Genomic DNA, 17,363 nt, shown 5'->3' on the forward strand with positions numbered 1-17,363 from the left:
TGCCAGCCCTCGAGCTCGTGGCCCCCCTCCCTTTCCTGTGACCCGCGAGTCATGTGATGCCACATCACATGACCACGCAGCGTCATTTGATGCTGCGTTGCCATGGCGACGTGTCCAGAAGCCTACTGAATTTGAAGCCTACTGAAAATAAGTTGAGGTTGCAGGTCATTTAATTTAAATGCCTCGGGGAAGTGCGCGGGGCATCTGCAACCACCCACGCCCACAACAAAATAATCCCCCCCAGTTGGCGCACCGCTGTCCTTAGGTATCTTTTTACAGATGTAGTAAAGCTTAATAACATCGGGGCCCCTGCCAGGCGCAGTCACGTGACCATGGTGCTCGCGACACCAAAGACGAGTGAGAGGAGGGTAGAGAGTGAGTGAGAGGGAGACAATGTAAGATGGGGAGAGAGAGAGGGGTGGAAGAGTGAGGGAGAGAGGGGGGAAGAGTGAGTGAGAGAGGGTGGAAGAGAGAAGGGAAAGAACAGAGAGGAAGGGAGTGAGAAAACGGAAGAGTGAGAGTAGTGGAAAAGGAGGGGCATGAGAGACAGGGGTGAGAGGGAGAAGAGAGAGAGGGGGAGTAAGAGATAGTGGGGGAGAAATACATGGGGTAGAGGGGGAGAATGAGGTAGTACGAGAAGGGGGAGAGAAATAGGGAGAGAGGGGGGGGGAAGTGTAAGAGAAAGAGAGAAGGCTCACAAGACCACCAACACAAGGGGTCCCTGGTGGAAACCCTAGTACTGAGCCCCCCGAATGCTGTCAACGGCCCTGCTGAGGCACACAAAGAAATTCTAGCATTGCACACAGCAAACAAATAACCCACACTGCTGGAATTCTTATAATAACGGAGGGTGCGGGAGCACTGGATGGTGCTATGAATTTTAAAATGACAATCTGAGTTTAAAATCTTTTTAATCTTTAAATTGTTCATTCTCTTTGCAGCTAATGTCATGAAGAATTTATGAGGCTGTAGTTTTTTATTAGAAGTAAGACAAGTGATTCAATAGTAATTGAATAGTGGCAATATTTAAGTACCGGGCCTTTCTTTGCTTCGGTTTAACACTATTTATCTTTTTCAGTGAATAGACTCAGGGATAATTGGCCCCTATTCAATATGATGTGAATCCATGTTCCCCATGTTTGGGAAGATAAAAGTCTTATACATTTCGGGGGGGGGGGGGGGCTAAAACCTTCCCCAGCATGGGGAAAACACCTTTTCTGCATATTGAATTGAGTCAGTTTAAAAGTTACAGAGATCTATTAGGTAAAGAAGGTTGGGGAGTCGTGTTGGTCGTTTCCTGTGGTAAAATAAGGGAAGGAGGGGAGCAGGTATTGATACCTTTTACTGAACCCACAAGTAGTTGATATGTTACAGGGCCCGTCATCAGGTTTGGCAGAAGTATAGAAACAGTGGATATTATATACAGTTATGTAGAGAGATATCTAGACACAATGGCTAAGGAGAAGACTTTATGTTAAGGTGGATGCTGGTGCTATTGATATACTAAGGCATTCCTGTCATTTTGCATGTAATTGATAAAGGCAGGGTTATTCTGCTGGGGGTCCTCATTATATGCATCTAAATTTGCTCCAGGAATGGACAGGTTACCCCCGCATCAGAGCTTATTGACTCTCCCCTTAGGTAATCTCTAATTGCTGTATAACTTGTTACTACCATCCTAGTTGAAGGAAGTATCACTGTACACATCAAAACAAAGTTTAATATATTTTTTTAGAACATTAAATATTTCATTTCCTTGGGTTATACATTTAGGTCTTCTTTGGGTAATGTAGGCACTTTACTTGAAAAAGTGGAATCTTACCCGTGCAACATAGTTACATACTTAAATAGTTACATAGTTACAAAGTAGATGAGGTTGAAAAAATATGTACGTCCATCAAGTTCACCCTATGCTACTTTTAGGCGACAGATACTTTATCCTATATTTGTACTTACGGTATATTGTGTTCAACATGATGTTCCATGCTCATATCCCAACAAATACTTTCATGTCCTGACATTACTATTCCCCACTGTGTGCGGGGACTCATCCTTCTACCAGTAACATAAATATTCAAACGAAGCTGTATTAAACGGTGATGTGATTCTCAGAAATTCCCAAGCTTGACCAATGTAGGACTGTGACGGCTAGCCAAAAAACTGCAAGGACGCTAGGCACTGCTCAAAACGGCCGACTGTTGGCAAATATCGGTCACCGTTGGTGAATAGCAGTGAAAATATGTGAATTCTGTCTATAGTGACATTGTAAAAACGAGAAGTGTGTATTTATGATCGTGCAAAGATTTGCACATCTGTAGTGTTAAGTAAACATAGCCCAGAGCCTAAGGACAGATGTGTTTTCTGTTTGCTTATACCTCTCACAGTATTGAATACATACAGTACTTCTTCTATATCTTTCTTCCTCCTTATATGTCGAATAAATGAAATCTCATGGATGATTACTTTTTTGAGTCCTACACATGCCCAGAATATTTCCCCTATTGATTTGCAATTGTCCCAAACCTCAAGCAATATCCATCGCCAACAAGATTTCAATGGTTTGCAAAGACACCGGGCCTTATTCAATCACACAGAAAGTCCCGGTGACATAAATGGTAGTTTTCAAGTGGTGGCGGCAGCGGCGGCAGCGGCGGTGGAGAATCGTCACTATCACAATTTACAGAGGAAGACCCAGTGATCCGCTAATAATTTGATCATTTACCTTCTTAGCTCTGTGAGATGTTCATCGGTTAATCCTTCCTTGTGTTCATACAGTATTAATAACTTCTCTTTTAGCTGGGCGGGCTCAATGTGGAAACTTTTCAGAACAATATCTAAAAACAAAATGATTACTTAATTACAAGAAAATTACAAAATAAAATGTAAAATTATTTCCACCAACAAGAAGAAATAACAGGTTTTGTGCTCTAGTGTGTGTGTGTGTGTGTGTGTGTGTGTGTGTGTGTATACACACACACACACACACACACACACACACATATATATATGTTATCTATTTAAATATATATATATATATTTATATATATATATATATATATATATATATATATATATATATATATATATATATATATATATATATATATATAAAAGTCCTTGCTGAATTTCCAATTTTTTTATGTTAATAATATTTTTATTTTTAGTGAGAGTTAATATATATTTGAACAATGAGCTAGGCGTTACCGTTTACGCCTGCATTTATTTTGACACAAATGCATCTGGACTAACGCATCTATCTCAATGTAACTCATTTTTGGTGAATTCAAAGCCAAGGTTATATTGAATATTCAGTATATTCAGCAACCTTTTTAAAAGTACAGTAGTTGTAGAGACAATTTTATTTATATATCTACCCTCCTGCAGGTTTTGTGTGTGTGTGTGTGTGTATGTATGTATGTATATATGTATGTATATATGTTATGCTGCAATCTCTCATATTTCCACACTTAACCACACCATTTATATTAACTCCCACTCCACACACACCTTTTGTAAAGCACTGTATACACTGTGGGCTCTCCATTCATTTATATTCAAACAGATACACACACACACTTACAGCACTAACTTTCAGGAACCATTTAACACCTCTAGCCATAAATCACATCCACACACAGGGGAGGGACAAGCACAGATAACATTCCAAGAGACACTGTTTTTAAGTATACCCTTTGCTTGCTTCATTCATTGTAACATCGCCGGAAGAAGAGATCAGTGTATCTCGAAAGCTCGCACAAATAAAAGCATTTCGTTAGCCACAGAACGGTATCATCAATTTATTTTTTGATTATTGAAACTCGGCTAACACGGTACTGATACCTCTACATATATATAAATATATATATATATATAAATATATATATATATATATATATATATATATATATATATATAGTGTGTGTTTGTGCATGTACAGTATGTATAATAAAGATAAGGGCCTCCTGCATGTCTTGTAAAAAAGTACACAGATTTATTGGTGTGACAGTGTATCAACATTTCGGTCCATACACGGACCTTTATAAAGACCTGCAGGTCTTTATTGCTTTTATTATATCCTCGTTATTGATGTTCCAGAGCACGAGGCAGAGATCCTTTTATTGCACGCGACGGCCCTACTCTCTCTCTCTCTCTCTCTCTCTCGCTCTCTCTAATTCCCGATTTTGAGGTTGGAGAACCTCACCTTCCTTGTTCTTTGCAATAATTTTTGCATGGTATGCAGTGGATAGAAACACCCTGGCGCATGGACCTAAAAACTAACAATAGTGGTTACGTTGGCAATAAAGGTTTACCGAGATTCCCGAGGACAGATCATACAAATCTTATATAAGCATGAAAATGGACATTTAATAAAATAGAAACAAAACAAAAAATGAAATAACAATAATATCACAATTGTGTAACCTGAACCTTGATTAAGCTTAATCAATATACCTAATGATAATTATATGATATACAACTAAAAAGTACAGTAAACTTATTGTCGTATTAAGTCCAAAAACGTAATACCGGTAGATGCTGAAATTGGACTACGATTTGCCCACATAGAATGTTCTCGCAATGTGTGGATAATATAGATTCCAGTATTGGTCAAAGGAATCCTCATATATTGGATTCCTATTGGTATGCACCCAAGTTACTACCACCAATTGTTTGGAGACACACACGGCACTCCGGAATTAGACAAATATAAAGAGACATTTATTTTACACGTCATGAGATGCAAACAATAAAATCTGAGCTATTTACGGTATATATCTGATATACAGCACTCCGCCGGTCCCAAGAGAGTAGTCTACAAAGTGAAACCCAACGTTTCGATCCACCATGGGACCTTCCTGATCCCTGATTAAGGTCCCATAGCAAACACGAAACATTGGTTTTCTCTCCTGGTCCTGAATGGGTGATATATATCGTCTCCTTTAGGATATGTGCACACGCTATTATTATTATTTTGATTGATAGATAGATATTTAGATAGATAATTAAGATAAACAACATTTACACAACTACAAGTGACAGTGTAGTTGACCAAGCTGCTCTTATTTTAGAGTTTCAGCTAAATAATTATATAGGATCTTATTTGAAATCAATAGGATTTCAGCCGAAAAACGTCCCGATCGTCCGATTTCCCCGATATAGAATAAGCTCATAGTCTCTAAATCAAAGACAAGAAGAGACAATAAACTTACTGAAATTATGTGCAATCTTCTTATCTAAAAGGATGTTTTGAGTCTTTAAGGGATCTGATGAGCTGCCAGTAACCCCTGCCATATCGTGCGATGGGAATTGATGAAGAATTCTGAGAGTATCAATTTTCTTGTGGTCCGAGATGTCCAGAGCCCACATGGATTTATTAATCTGTGAACAGAAACAGAATAAAAGTCTGATTTCCACCCAAAAAAAATTACGTCCCCATTTACATTAATTTAGATCACAATATGTGAGAAGAGGATGTAATAACGTTTTAATATACTTTCCCCCTGGGGCAAAAAGACGGCAGATTAATCAAGGAAAAAAAGCTGGGTATTCTTAATGTGAAACAAAGATTTAAAAAAACATGGATAGCTCTGTATATAAAGCAGGTGCCTGCCCCACAGAGCTTACCATCTAATTCACTTTTTGGTGCTTTCTTTAGTGTCATTTTTTTTTTCACTTCAGCAAAGTTATCAAGATGTGTTTCCGCTAACCTGTTCGTTGGGTACAATGTCCCAATGGAAAGCCTTTGTTGTTTTTGAAACATTCGGTACCGCTATGCGCAAAGGGGGCGGTACGGGCGGTGGTCTAGATGGCAGAGCCACCCCTGGTTGAGGAGGGCACGGCACTGGTTTTGAGGGTTCTTCCTTTGCCCTTGGATTAGGTAGAGGCCTTTTCGAGATGAAAGAATATGGATCTGTACCATTACAAGCTTCAGCAGCATCCTCCGTTTTGTTACGTGTCGGGCTGTCCTGCTTCTTTGCGGGGTGGGGCATTTCATCAAAAAACTTTCCATCGCCATGAGGTCCACATCCATGAGGAGAACTTAGTTGGTTATGTGTGGCATATTTCTGCAGGAGAGACACCCAGTCATCCCTCATCTTCATACTATTCACTTGGTTCTTGGTTTGCTCATTCATGGGTATGCGGAATCTAACAAAAGCAAAGAGGGTGGCAATTAACATGTAAGGTGTAGATCCTCCGAAACATGACATCTTAATGGTGCAAACTCATGTAGTCGGTCAGTTGAATTTCCCAGGGGCCTCTGAATGGGGAAGGGTTTGTTAATTAGGTGTTTTCTTTCCCGTTATCTCTTGCCCGGTTCTTATCAGAGAGCCGATAAAGATAAGGGGAGGTGGGGAAAGGGGACTCCGGCTGTACAAGCGCTTGCTGCTCACAGTGACATCACACAAAAGGGAGCAGCCAGAGGAAATCAAACCCCTTCCAAGCCTAACTGTCATAAAATACATCAAACATACTTATAGGTGTCAGATTAGGTTAAAATAGGTATCCATTACCTAGATGGGACCCCTTAAACATGTCACTGGAATTAGTTCCCTTTGAAAGGATTGCTCCTTGAAAAGTGAGATCAGCGTGATGTCCTTAAGGGCAGATTACCAACCTTATTTGAATTTGCTTTCCCTTGCTGTTTTGTTTATTTTAATGCAATTGTTATTTTTAACAAGTCCCACCATCTGCAGTCCCACCAGGAAGAACAGATCTGTTTTCCATGCAGACTACAAAGAGACTTATAAGAGAAATTGTCTTATTCCGAGCCTCTCAGATAAGGCTCTGTGAGGTCCAAGGATATCACAAAGTGGGATGGGGCTTCATAGTCACTGTCCTCTCTGGTTCTGGCTTATTATTCAGCAATCAAACACAGTTTTAAAATCAGTGAGTACAGAGAGGTGTAAACTGACACCTTATTGTACAGTGAACAGGGATAACCAAACGGGCAATGGATGGAAGGGAAGTAGATATAATTATGCCCCTTTACAAAGCATTAGTAAGACCACACCTTGAATATGGAGTACCATTTTGGGCACCAATCCTAAGAAAAGACATTATGGAACTAGAGGGAGTGCAGAGAAGAGCCACCAAATTAATAAAGGGGATGGACATTCTAACTTATGAGGAGAGGCTAGCTATATTGGATTTATTTACATTACAAAAGAGGCGTCTAAGAGGGGATATGATAACTATATACAAATATATGCAGGGATAATACAAGGAGCTTTCAAAAGAGCTATTCATCCCACGGGCAGTACAAAGGACTCAGGGGCCATCCCTTAAGGTTGGAGGAAAGGAAATTTCACCAGCAACAAAGGAAAGGGTTCTTTACAGTAAGGGCAGTTAAAATGTGGAATTCATTACCCATGGAGGCTGTGATGGCAGATACAATAGATTTGTTCAAAAAAAGGTTGGACATCTTTTTAGATGGGAAAGGTATACAGGGATATACCAAATAAGTATACATGGGAAGGATGTTGATCCAGGGATTAATCCGATTGCCAATTCTTGGAGTCAGGAAGGAATTAATTTTTCCCTTTAATGGGGTTTTTTGTTTGCCTTCCTCTGGATCAATAAGTAAGTATAGATATAGAATAAAGTATCTGTTGTGTAAATTTAGCATAGGTTGAACTTGATGGACGTACGGCTTTTTTCAACCTCATCTACTATGTAACTATGTAACTATGTAACTAATATTACTAATAATGCCACTCTAGAATCTATATCCAAACTGAGTTGAAAGTTTGGACAAGCTGCAGAAGCCTGACCAGCATAATTGGCTGCCGATGAGAGACAAGTGGGCCCTGGATTGCACTTCTTTATTTCATGCTACATTTGTAGACACTGCTTCTTCCTGTGCCGGAGAGTTCATTTGTTATACTGCATCTGCAGCTATTATAATTGAACACTGAGGGGCAGAGAAAGCCTTTGGCACAGTCTGTCAGCAACAAAAATGGTCATCGCTAGAAGCATGAATTTCTCAATGCCTGCCCTTTATTTTACTGTTTGGAAGGTGTTTTGGAAGAACGTGTTTCCCCCCCCCCCCAGCACATAAGCCATCAACACAGATTCAGATACTGGTACGTTCAGGTATTCCTTCCTAAAAACTAGGAGATAATACTGTGTTTGTGCCATCTCTTTGAAGATAGTAATGATCTACTGGGCCTCTTCTTTATTGCACCACTTTACCAGGTGACCTGTTCTGAAGACTCACAACAATGTAATACAAGAAGTGATTGCTTACATTTCCAGCAATAACAATACCTCTCAGAAACACATTCAAATAGATTTCTGTCTGGGCCAATTAGCGCCCAACCAGTGGCGAAAATGTAATGTGTGTGTGTGCATTTTGAACATCAATTTAATAGTGTTAGCAATACCTTACTGCCCTATCATAATGCGCTGTGAAAAAAAAACTCAAATTTTTTTGGCCACAAATTGATCTAGTTTAAACAAAATAATGTCAGATGGTTATACTACTCAAGAGGGATCCACACTGCTGATTCTGACCTTTTCAGGCAATGCTAATTGCTCAGGCATTTCAAGTGAGGGAGTTGAATTTTTGCCATGGTTTGACTCAGCAATGCATTCACTCTTCCTTTGGAACAAGAAAACTCTTTTTGCTTCCCAGTAGCACTGGATAAGTTTATTTGTGCACAAGTTAAGTATCATGACTTACAGTGTGCCTGTATTTAACCTAAAATAGCCCAATCATGTAGAAGGAGTACAGCCTCCGCACCCAAATGGCAAAAAATTGATAGGGCAACTCCAAATGAAGTAAAAAAAAAATGTATTTATTAATCAATCAGCTTGGCAATGGGGCAGGGAACGCACCAACGCGTTTCGCCCCAATAGGACTTTCTCAAGGTGAATAATTGAGCACATTTTTGTGAAGCACCAATTACCTACATAGCCCAAACATAAAGTTAGTATTTAGGAGCTAAGCCTGGTTGGTTTTATACACTGGTGGTAAAACAGTGGATTCAGACTTAAGTCTGTAAGACACAGGAGACTTTTGGCTTGCATCCTTTGATCAAATAATGCCAAGCCTGCTAACCAACGTCAAGGTAAGTCTCAGTAGCAGGTCCCTATGCTAAATGCATACAAATGTATGGTGAAATATACCCTGAGGGGGTTATTATACTAAACATAAGCTTATGTAACTTAGTGCAGTTTAAAAACTGGTACATACCAGTGAGGATACTTACCTGTAAGCAAGTAGAGTGAAAAGTGAATTTACAGGGACCTCACTGGGAGATTACATACATTGAAAAGAGAAAAAAAACACTGGGCGAATCACTTGAGAATTCGAGCTGCGATTCATTGGGGAAACAGGAAATTGATGGTGAAAATATGGGATTTCTGAGAAACTTTTAGCCTTTAAATGTTCTGTAAACTGGCTCACCAGAAATTGATTATGGTAAAGAACATCTTGAATAGTGCCCCATGTGACTCTCCCGAGCCAGAGTCCTCTCTCTGATCCTCCCCAAGGTGCAAGGTTGGGCAGAGAGGGCAAAATTGGAGCAAAATGATGTGATATATACTGTAGATGCAGGGTTAAAATGCCCTAGTTTTGCTCCAACATTGCCTTGATACATACACCACTTACAGTAGGATTAGGTCCCAGATGTTTGTTTAATGCTGTAGTGTCTTCTAGTACATTAAGGCCCATGTTTGCTAAATTGTGTTATTTTACAGGACATCTCTCTATGCCGGAGGACACTTCATGGTACATGGTTGTGAGATTAAAGAGTGTGCATATAACAGTACTTACAAATAATTATTTCCGTTGGTATGCACGGAGAAATAAGGAAAGCCTTCAGATACAGTGGCGTACACACTGCAGCCCGACAGATCGACAGTGTTTTCTACTGGCTCAAGGTTCTTCTGCTCAAAACAATACAAGATCAGTTCTTCTTCCTTCAGCTTCACCAGGTACCTGCAAAATTAGGGAAGACAAATACATTCTTCCGCTGCCAACTATCACATTCCCAAATACTGCACATCTGTACAGTAGTAGCATTTAGAGACATGCAAAACTGTCAAATAATTCTTCGCATGCACAGTTTTAGCAAGCCCAAAAAGCACTACTATGTGTGTATATACTGTATATATATTTCTGACTGGTAACAGTTGTATGGAGGTAGGTGGCACCTCCCCGCAGAGCTCACTCCTCACCTTTTTAACTTGGGAGGTCTTTTCACTTTGCTGCAAAGAACATGATATACTATGGTTCTTTCCCCTCATACAGAGGTAAAGGGAAGGGTTCACAGTGTAGTATAGGGCCTGCATTAATTTTGGTTATACCTTGATGTGGTATGCAGGCTTATGACGCTTTGGCCAAAGGGTTTAACTAAATAACCAAGTAAATATTATTATTATTATTATTATTGAAGTATTTAAACTTTATACTTATTACTTTATATGTTTTGTCAATTGGATGTAGCAAACAACTCTGAATGACATTTTTAATGTATTATAATGTAACAAGCATTTTTTGTTTCAATAGCAACCATTTACAAAGTCACATCCCCTTCCTCTCCTGAAACAGGCTCCGGCAAACCCCATTTTGAGCCATGCCCTCTCTCTAGCAGTGCACCAATTGTATCTAGTGACTGCCTGGTCACATGATCTTCCCCACAGAACTTTGCATCTTTGGTCCTCTTCTGCCGCCGATCGATTACAGGAGAACGGAACACTCAGCAACTTAGCTAATTTAAAAAATATATTAACAAAAATTTAAAAACAGCAGCTTGGACGGCTGCTGCTTTAAATCAAATTGCCGTTGACTTAATGTCAGTGAAACGCTTGCGAAATCTAACATCTAACATTTTGCATCGCTCGTGACCTCGTGAACATTACTCCCACCTCTAGAAGCATTGCTTTTTTGCTCCCTCCCCCCAAAACAAATTAAAAGAATATTCGATTTTATTAAAAATATATATTTGCACAGTTTCCCTACCTCTTTTATTAGGTTTGTTTGTGATGATGAATATGTATTGTATGTATTTAAAGTATATCTTTAATTATATAGTGCCATTAATGTACATAGCGTACATGTACATCGCGCCATTAATGTGCATATCTTTGAAATACTGTTGTTCACATAAAGAATAATAATTGGAAGATATAGTCGAACCCTTCATTCTAGATCATCCAGTAATTTTCCAGTATTTGTTTTTGATCTTTTTTTGGTGTGTGAGAGCCTGAATGTTCTGAAATTATTACAGATCTTGGTAGGCGACTACGGGCCATATTTAAGATGGACTACTCTAGAAGACACCTTCCAGCAATGGATGGCAACATATAGTCTATTAACTTGTTCGGTGCCAGAAGGTGTCATGCAGTAGCACTACTTGGTAGATATGGGCCTGTATGCTGCATACACAGATTAAACTGGAATACAAGAATGTGTGGTGGACCGAAGTTCATATGTACACACGTGGGGGGATAGAGGAACCTATTGAAGTGGAATTGGATATTGGCCCCACAGGGAACGAGGTACAGAAGTAAAAGGGTGTGTGATGTGGCATGGAAATACATCTTCATACTGTTTGGGTTTATATACACTTTCTTTATACAGCTCAACCCCGTTATAGCGCGGTCCGTTACAACGCGGATCCGCTTATAGCACGGTGCGAGGGTGGCTCCCAATTTATCGTATTTATGAATACTTTACCACATGATTATTGGTGTCTTAAATACTTTATTGTACAATGCACACAATAGTACATTATTTCTTTGGACCCCAAGCACAGCGTTATAAGGAGGTTATAAGGAGGTTGAGCTGTACTAACTGGAGAACCAGCATGGACATTGTCTCCTATTAACAAGAAACCAGTTGCTCGTACAGTATCAGCTTTTATCCATGTTTCTGTATGGCAATCATTGCCTTTGCTTCGTATATATCTTCAATTAAATAAATACCTCTGCTTTGCATGAAGAAGAAATGTATCTCGCCATACGAAAAGCAAAGCTCACTTAATTTTTAAAAGCAACATAGCACTGAGGGCTCTTGTTATCAATGCCCAAGTTATTAGATATTCTGCGTGCGGGATAAATAAATGTTACAACTGGATATGTTACCCTAGATCAGTGGTTTCCAAACTTTTTTTTAGTTAAGGAACCCAAAGTGAAATTCTGAGGGACCCCCAATGATGTTTAATAGCAAATCTGTGATCAGATGCATTGTAAAATCTTCTGTATTTTATACAATTTTCAAATGACCAGAAAATTGTAGGGAACCCTTTAGGCCGCGCTTATAGTGCTGGCGGCGGCGACGCGACCAATGACGTCGCCGTCGCCGCTGGCGAAAGTTGTAATTTGATTTTTAGCGACATCGCTGGCGACAAGGCTAGTGACGTCACTAAAAGGGGCGGGCCGCGCAATTTGATTGGTTTAGAGACAGTCACATGTGGCGACTGTTCCTAAAAAAAAAATCACATTTTCCCGGCTTCAAAATTTTTGGTCGCTCCGTCGCCATCGAGTTTACTATAAACGCTTGCGACGGAGTCAATGTATTTGATTCGGAGCGAAGTCGCGTCGCCGGCGCAAGGCACTACAAGCGCAGCCTTAGGGATGTCCGGGGAACCCAAGGGTTCCGAGGAATCCTGGTTAAAAAAAAAACTACCCTGGAGCATCTAATGACTATCATTATCAAATCTGAAATTCTGCATTAAAGCTCAAAGCAGAGATTCAAGTGGGAATTTGGTGTAGTGGGAATTTTGTATCTGGTACCTGAAAATGAACACCTGATATTTGTATGCACATCTATTTCACAAGCGACTTCTGCTTACAGAAATGTGACTTTCAAATTTTCCAGCAAACAGTATGTTACGGGTCTGACAAATTGATTTCCATGTTGCCTGCTTCACCTGCACTGTAGCTCATGTTAAAAAAAAAAAAGGTGCTATAGGACAAGAGAGGTGACCAATTGCCAATTTCACTCAACTCCAAAAATTCTTGGGTGCTTGATTCTGTAAGGAGGAGAATTGTGGAGGGTTATTCAGATGCAGCTCATGGCTGTCAATGCCAAGGACACACCAAGAGATATCTGAGGGTTATTGCAATTACTATGGATTTTTGTATGGATTTATTTTGTCTTGATTTTGAGATTACATTTATTCAATGTTAGAAATGAATGGACAACCATACAGTAGATTTCACTGTTTGTGGTTTGACAAGCCCGTGGGGACACCAAAAAGTTTCTACATACACAATTAATTCAGAAGGTCAAAGGAACTTCTGTACATATTTAAACAATTTGTCATGTCCCCAGTTTATTAACTCAATGATGCATTTCATTGAAAAATATACAACTTTTGTGAATTGTTGTACCTCATTAACTGAGAGACCATGTTATCCAGAGGGAAAAAAAAAAAACCCATAAATATTTTAAAGTCTTGTTTTCATCATAGGGACTAGATTTCTGTCTCCGACAAGTTGTTCTACCATGAGGTCTTGTTTTCCTTCTTGTAATAATTACGTGTTGTTAATGTCCAACCATCTTAAACTGAAGCTGACCGCGTAAGAGCTCGGAAAGTCGGAATGTGGACTCGTAATCAAGTCAAATACTAAAAAGTGTCTTGTGATGTATAATAGATTGCTATTTGTGGTATGCATGCAAACTCTTCAGTGCTGTAAATAAATATATTAATTAGAGTCACGTCTCTAGCTAGAAAAGTAGCTATTAGGAATTATGCTTGGGGGGGGGATTGCAAGGACGCAGAAATAACTTAAAGCAGCAATACCACATTCCCCCTTTTTTGTATATGTAAAGCATGTGGCAATGTATAATTCTACATTCTTACCTAAGCTGCCAATCCTTTGGTGCTCCTGTTATGAGTCTGTCAAAATGCAAATCGTATGCCTAATGAAATGGCCGTCTTCTGACTCTATGCTGCAGTAAGTGAAAGGCTGCAGCTGATATGTAAGATTATATTTCTAAGGCCGAGTCCATAGAAGGACAGGCCGCGCTGAGGCGTGCGGACGCTCCGCGCTGAGCCCCTGCATCCTCAATGAGGATGCCTTGAGAGGGGGCTCACGCGAGCGTCCGCAGGCGTGCTGACGAGTTGGAGGTTTCAGCCGAGCGCCAAGCTGTTTTTCAGCGCGCTGTCGGCTGAAAACCTCCAATCACAGCACAGCAGCGTCAACGTCACGGCGCCGTGACGTCGGCGCCGTGACATTGACGTCAGTGCGTCGCGGGCGATTGGCCCAGCGACGTCACTGCCCTGCCTCCAACCACCTCCCCCCGGCTCCCTTCGCGCACGCTGGCTCGCCTGTAAGTCCGTGCAATCGCGCTGACTGAAGCAGGCGAGCCTCAGCGTTAGCACGCCTCCGCTCTCCCCACCCCTCTATGGCCGGGGCCTAAGTGTAACACATCATTGTTAGAGCTTTCAGAGTAATAGAAAGCCTGTTTGTGATACTTTGTTGCCACAGTGCAGAGCTCAAAAAGGTGTGTGTGAAAGCCTGTTTCAAAAGAGGAAGTGGATATCACTTTCTAAATGGTTGGTGTAGCAACAAAAGGATGATTAGTACATTAAAAAATCATTACAAATAGCATTAGGAGGTTTACAAAATGCAGATATCTAATACTATAGGACTGGATTTGTTTTTGTTTTTTTAAACACAGGATTTATCATGTTTTGCATGCTTTGCATGCTTTAAGGGTTAGAAAATAGCTTACGGGTTAATATGCATGGCATGTGCTTATTACTGCGGAATTTCACTGTAATATATAAAGCAGAATTTACATTTTACCAGAAGTGTTGTTATTTATTATAAGCCATGTTAAAGACAAGTCAGCAATATTTTTTTGGCTTTTTTTTTACACTTACTGTACATTCGATTTCACCTGCTGCTGATGATGATGATGATGATGAATTAAGCAGAATAAGTTTTTTTTATCACCCTTAACATCTAATGGACAGAAGTACCAATAAACTGTGTATTATTTTTCCTTACTTCCAGTGCTGTCCTGATAAACCATACTTCTGATAAAGCGCACGATTCCTCAAAACTTACCCCGGAGACTCGTTATCGGAGATAGGTGAATGTTTTCCCAGCTGCTTTTTACAAATGTTTTTGTTAGTTTAAAAAAAATAATCCCCAAGTGCTACATTTTTCATAGGCCGTACCAAGGTTATTTAGCTCAAACGCGGACAACTCTTCAAAGCGAAATATTTTGCAGATCTGGTTGTTAGAGATGTGGGAGACCTTTGCATGAAGATGCCAAATTAGCCCTTTTTAAGTCGCGGGAAAAAGTCACGGCGCCGTCGGAGCTCGCAAGTGATTCGCCGGCGTTAACATTGTCATTTTGTTTAATATGCGACGTTGCTAAATTCTCTAGCATCGTTAGGTTCCCTTAATGTGGAAACTGTGCATTTTGCTGAACGCCTAATAATTTGGGGACATATAATAATAATCATCAACAGGTCAGGTTTTCAGGATATCCTTTCTTCAGCACAGGTGGGATGAGCCACCTGTACTGAAGCAGGGATACCCTTGAAGCAGCAGTTCAAGCTGCCGTTTGGAAAAAAAAAAAAATCTATTCAATATGTGCATCAATACAATCTACACAATGATAAGTAATTAGCTAAGTTGCTGATCGATCCCTTCTCCTGTGATTGATCGGTGAAGATTTGGCTCGGGGGTTCACTAAATGGCTGTCAGTGCAGCAGAAGAGGACCCAAGATGCAAAGTTCTGTGGGGAAGATCATGTGACCAGGAAGTCACTAGATACAACTGGTGCACTGCTAGAGAGAGGGCAGGACTAAACAAGGGGTGTGCCATAGCCTGTTTTGGAAGAGGAAGGGGATGTGACTTTGTAAATTGTTGCTATAGGAATAAAAAATGCTTGTTGCATTATAATACATAAAAAATGTAATTCAGAGTAGTTTAAAAAAATATTTTCTCATAGTACAAAACTGATTTATTTAAAAATAAAAAAAACCCACACGTAGGATATTGCTTGCTCTGCAGCTTTAAGAGAACGACTTCTCATGAGTCATAGTCGCCACTGCACTTCAGCGAACATAACCGCACGTTTTTCAATAACATACTTTTGTTACCCCGCTTACGACACTCCAGGTGTGTTTGTTATTAAATAGGAGTGATAGATGGCTTACTTCACCCATTTTTCCGAGTCCGGTCCCTGCGTCTGTAGTTCCAACATCCCTTCGTATAGCACATTGGACTGGGACGGTCTTTTATACAACGTTTCAGCAGATGTCTGAACGCTGCACTTAATTACGTCATTCATAACCTTCAAGATCTAAATCAGTGACAACAAAGGAGGGGGGGGGGTTATTGTATTAGCCCACAGAATTAAAGTAAAAAAACAATCTAATAAGATAATAACAAGGCAGAATATGTTTTCAAATGAATTAGAAAGAGGGGGTTATTTACTGGCGCATCTTTGCTGCAAAACGGGGTCAACAATAGTGCTGATTTATCAAAGCAAAAATTCCAATTGCTGCAAATTAGACCGTGCTTTCGCGCTGCTTATTGCACTGGTTTTTTCCCAGGGGGGGCTAAAGGAAATAACCGTACTAATCTCTGCCGTTCTTGTGGACATTAGATAACATACAGTATGCTCTACGGAACATGCTTTGTCTGACGTCTATCAATCGTACCGTATGTGATTGTGGTTTTAGAGTATGATTATGTTGGCGGACACTTGTTCCTGATTTTACCAACCACGTTCCTGGAATATGTTTTTGTAGCTAATATTTACTTGTTCTCTTTGAAATAATATTATTACGGATGACAGTGTCCATGCATCGGAAAAGAAAAGCGAGTCGTTGGAGGTGTTTCAAGGTGAACGCCATTGTTTAACAATAATCTACAGTTATTTTGTGCCGAAAATCTGCAATCCTACATCGGGCGATCGCGGTTGCGCCGGTTTTACGACGGCTCCTGCGGCTCCTCATCTTCCTAGTCTCCGTCCAACTCTCGGTCAGCTACATGTGACCTTCCTCAGGGATCATCCCTGAAGAAGGTCACATGTAGCTGACCGAAACGTCGGATGTAGAGCCTTGGTTTTGTTACCTCAATATATTGACATTTCAACTTGGCTGTGTGCTGTCTCTTCTTTCCGGATCAAGATCTGGTAATATCTGCTGTATTTATTACGCATATGGGATAAGCATCAGTGTTTCAGTGTTTACAGAGTGCCTGCTGCCTTGTTTCATATATATATATATATACTTATATACTTATACAGAAAAATATTTTACCAGATGGGGATCCAGGAAAAACGAGACAGCACACAGTCAGGGAAATCCAAAGTAGATGTATTCAAGACAAATACATAGGCACTGCATCCAACGTTTCGGGCATCATACAGTGACCTTCCTCAT

The 17,363-nt window shown here is 40.1% G+C and overlaps 1 protein-coding gene across 1 annotated transcript in view; it reads right to left on the bottom strand.

The window, feature by feature from the left end:
* The window catches only part of LOC142466513 (uncharacterized), an 80,193-nt gene that overhangs the window by 28,895 nt on the left and 33,935 nt on the right, over window positions 1-17,363 (bottom strand). Inside the window, exons 5-9 of the mRNA XM_075571592.1 lie at window positions 16,131-16,276; window positions 9,779-9,943; window positions 5,709-6,147; window positions 5,211-5,379; window positions 2,723-2,834 (exon numbers count right to left, since the gene is read on the bottom strand). Coding sequence (XP_075427707.1) covers window positions 2,723-2,834; window positions 5,211-5,379; window positions 5,709-6,147; window positions 9,779-9,943; window positions 16,131-16,276 — 1,031 coding nt within the window. The remainder of the gene's footprint in view (window positions 1-2,722; window positions 2,835-5,210; window positions 5,380-5,708; window positions 6,148-9,778; window positions 9,944-16,130; window positions 16,277-17,363) is intronic.

This window comes from Ascaphus truei, chromosome 15, assembly GCF_040206685.1.
Source record: "Ascaphus truei isolate aAscTru1 chromosome 15, aAscTru1.hap1, whole genome shotgun sequence".
NCBI lineage: Eukaryota > Metazoa > Chordata > Amphibia > Anura > Ascaphidae > Ascaphus > Ascaphus truei.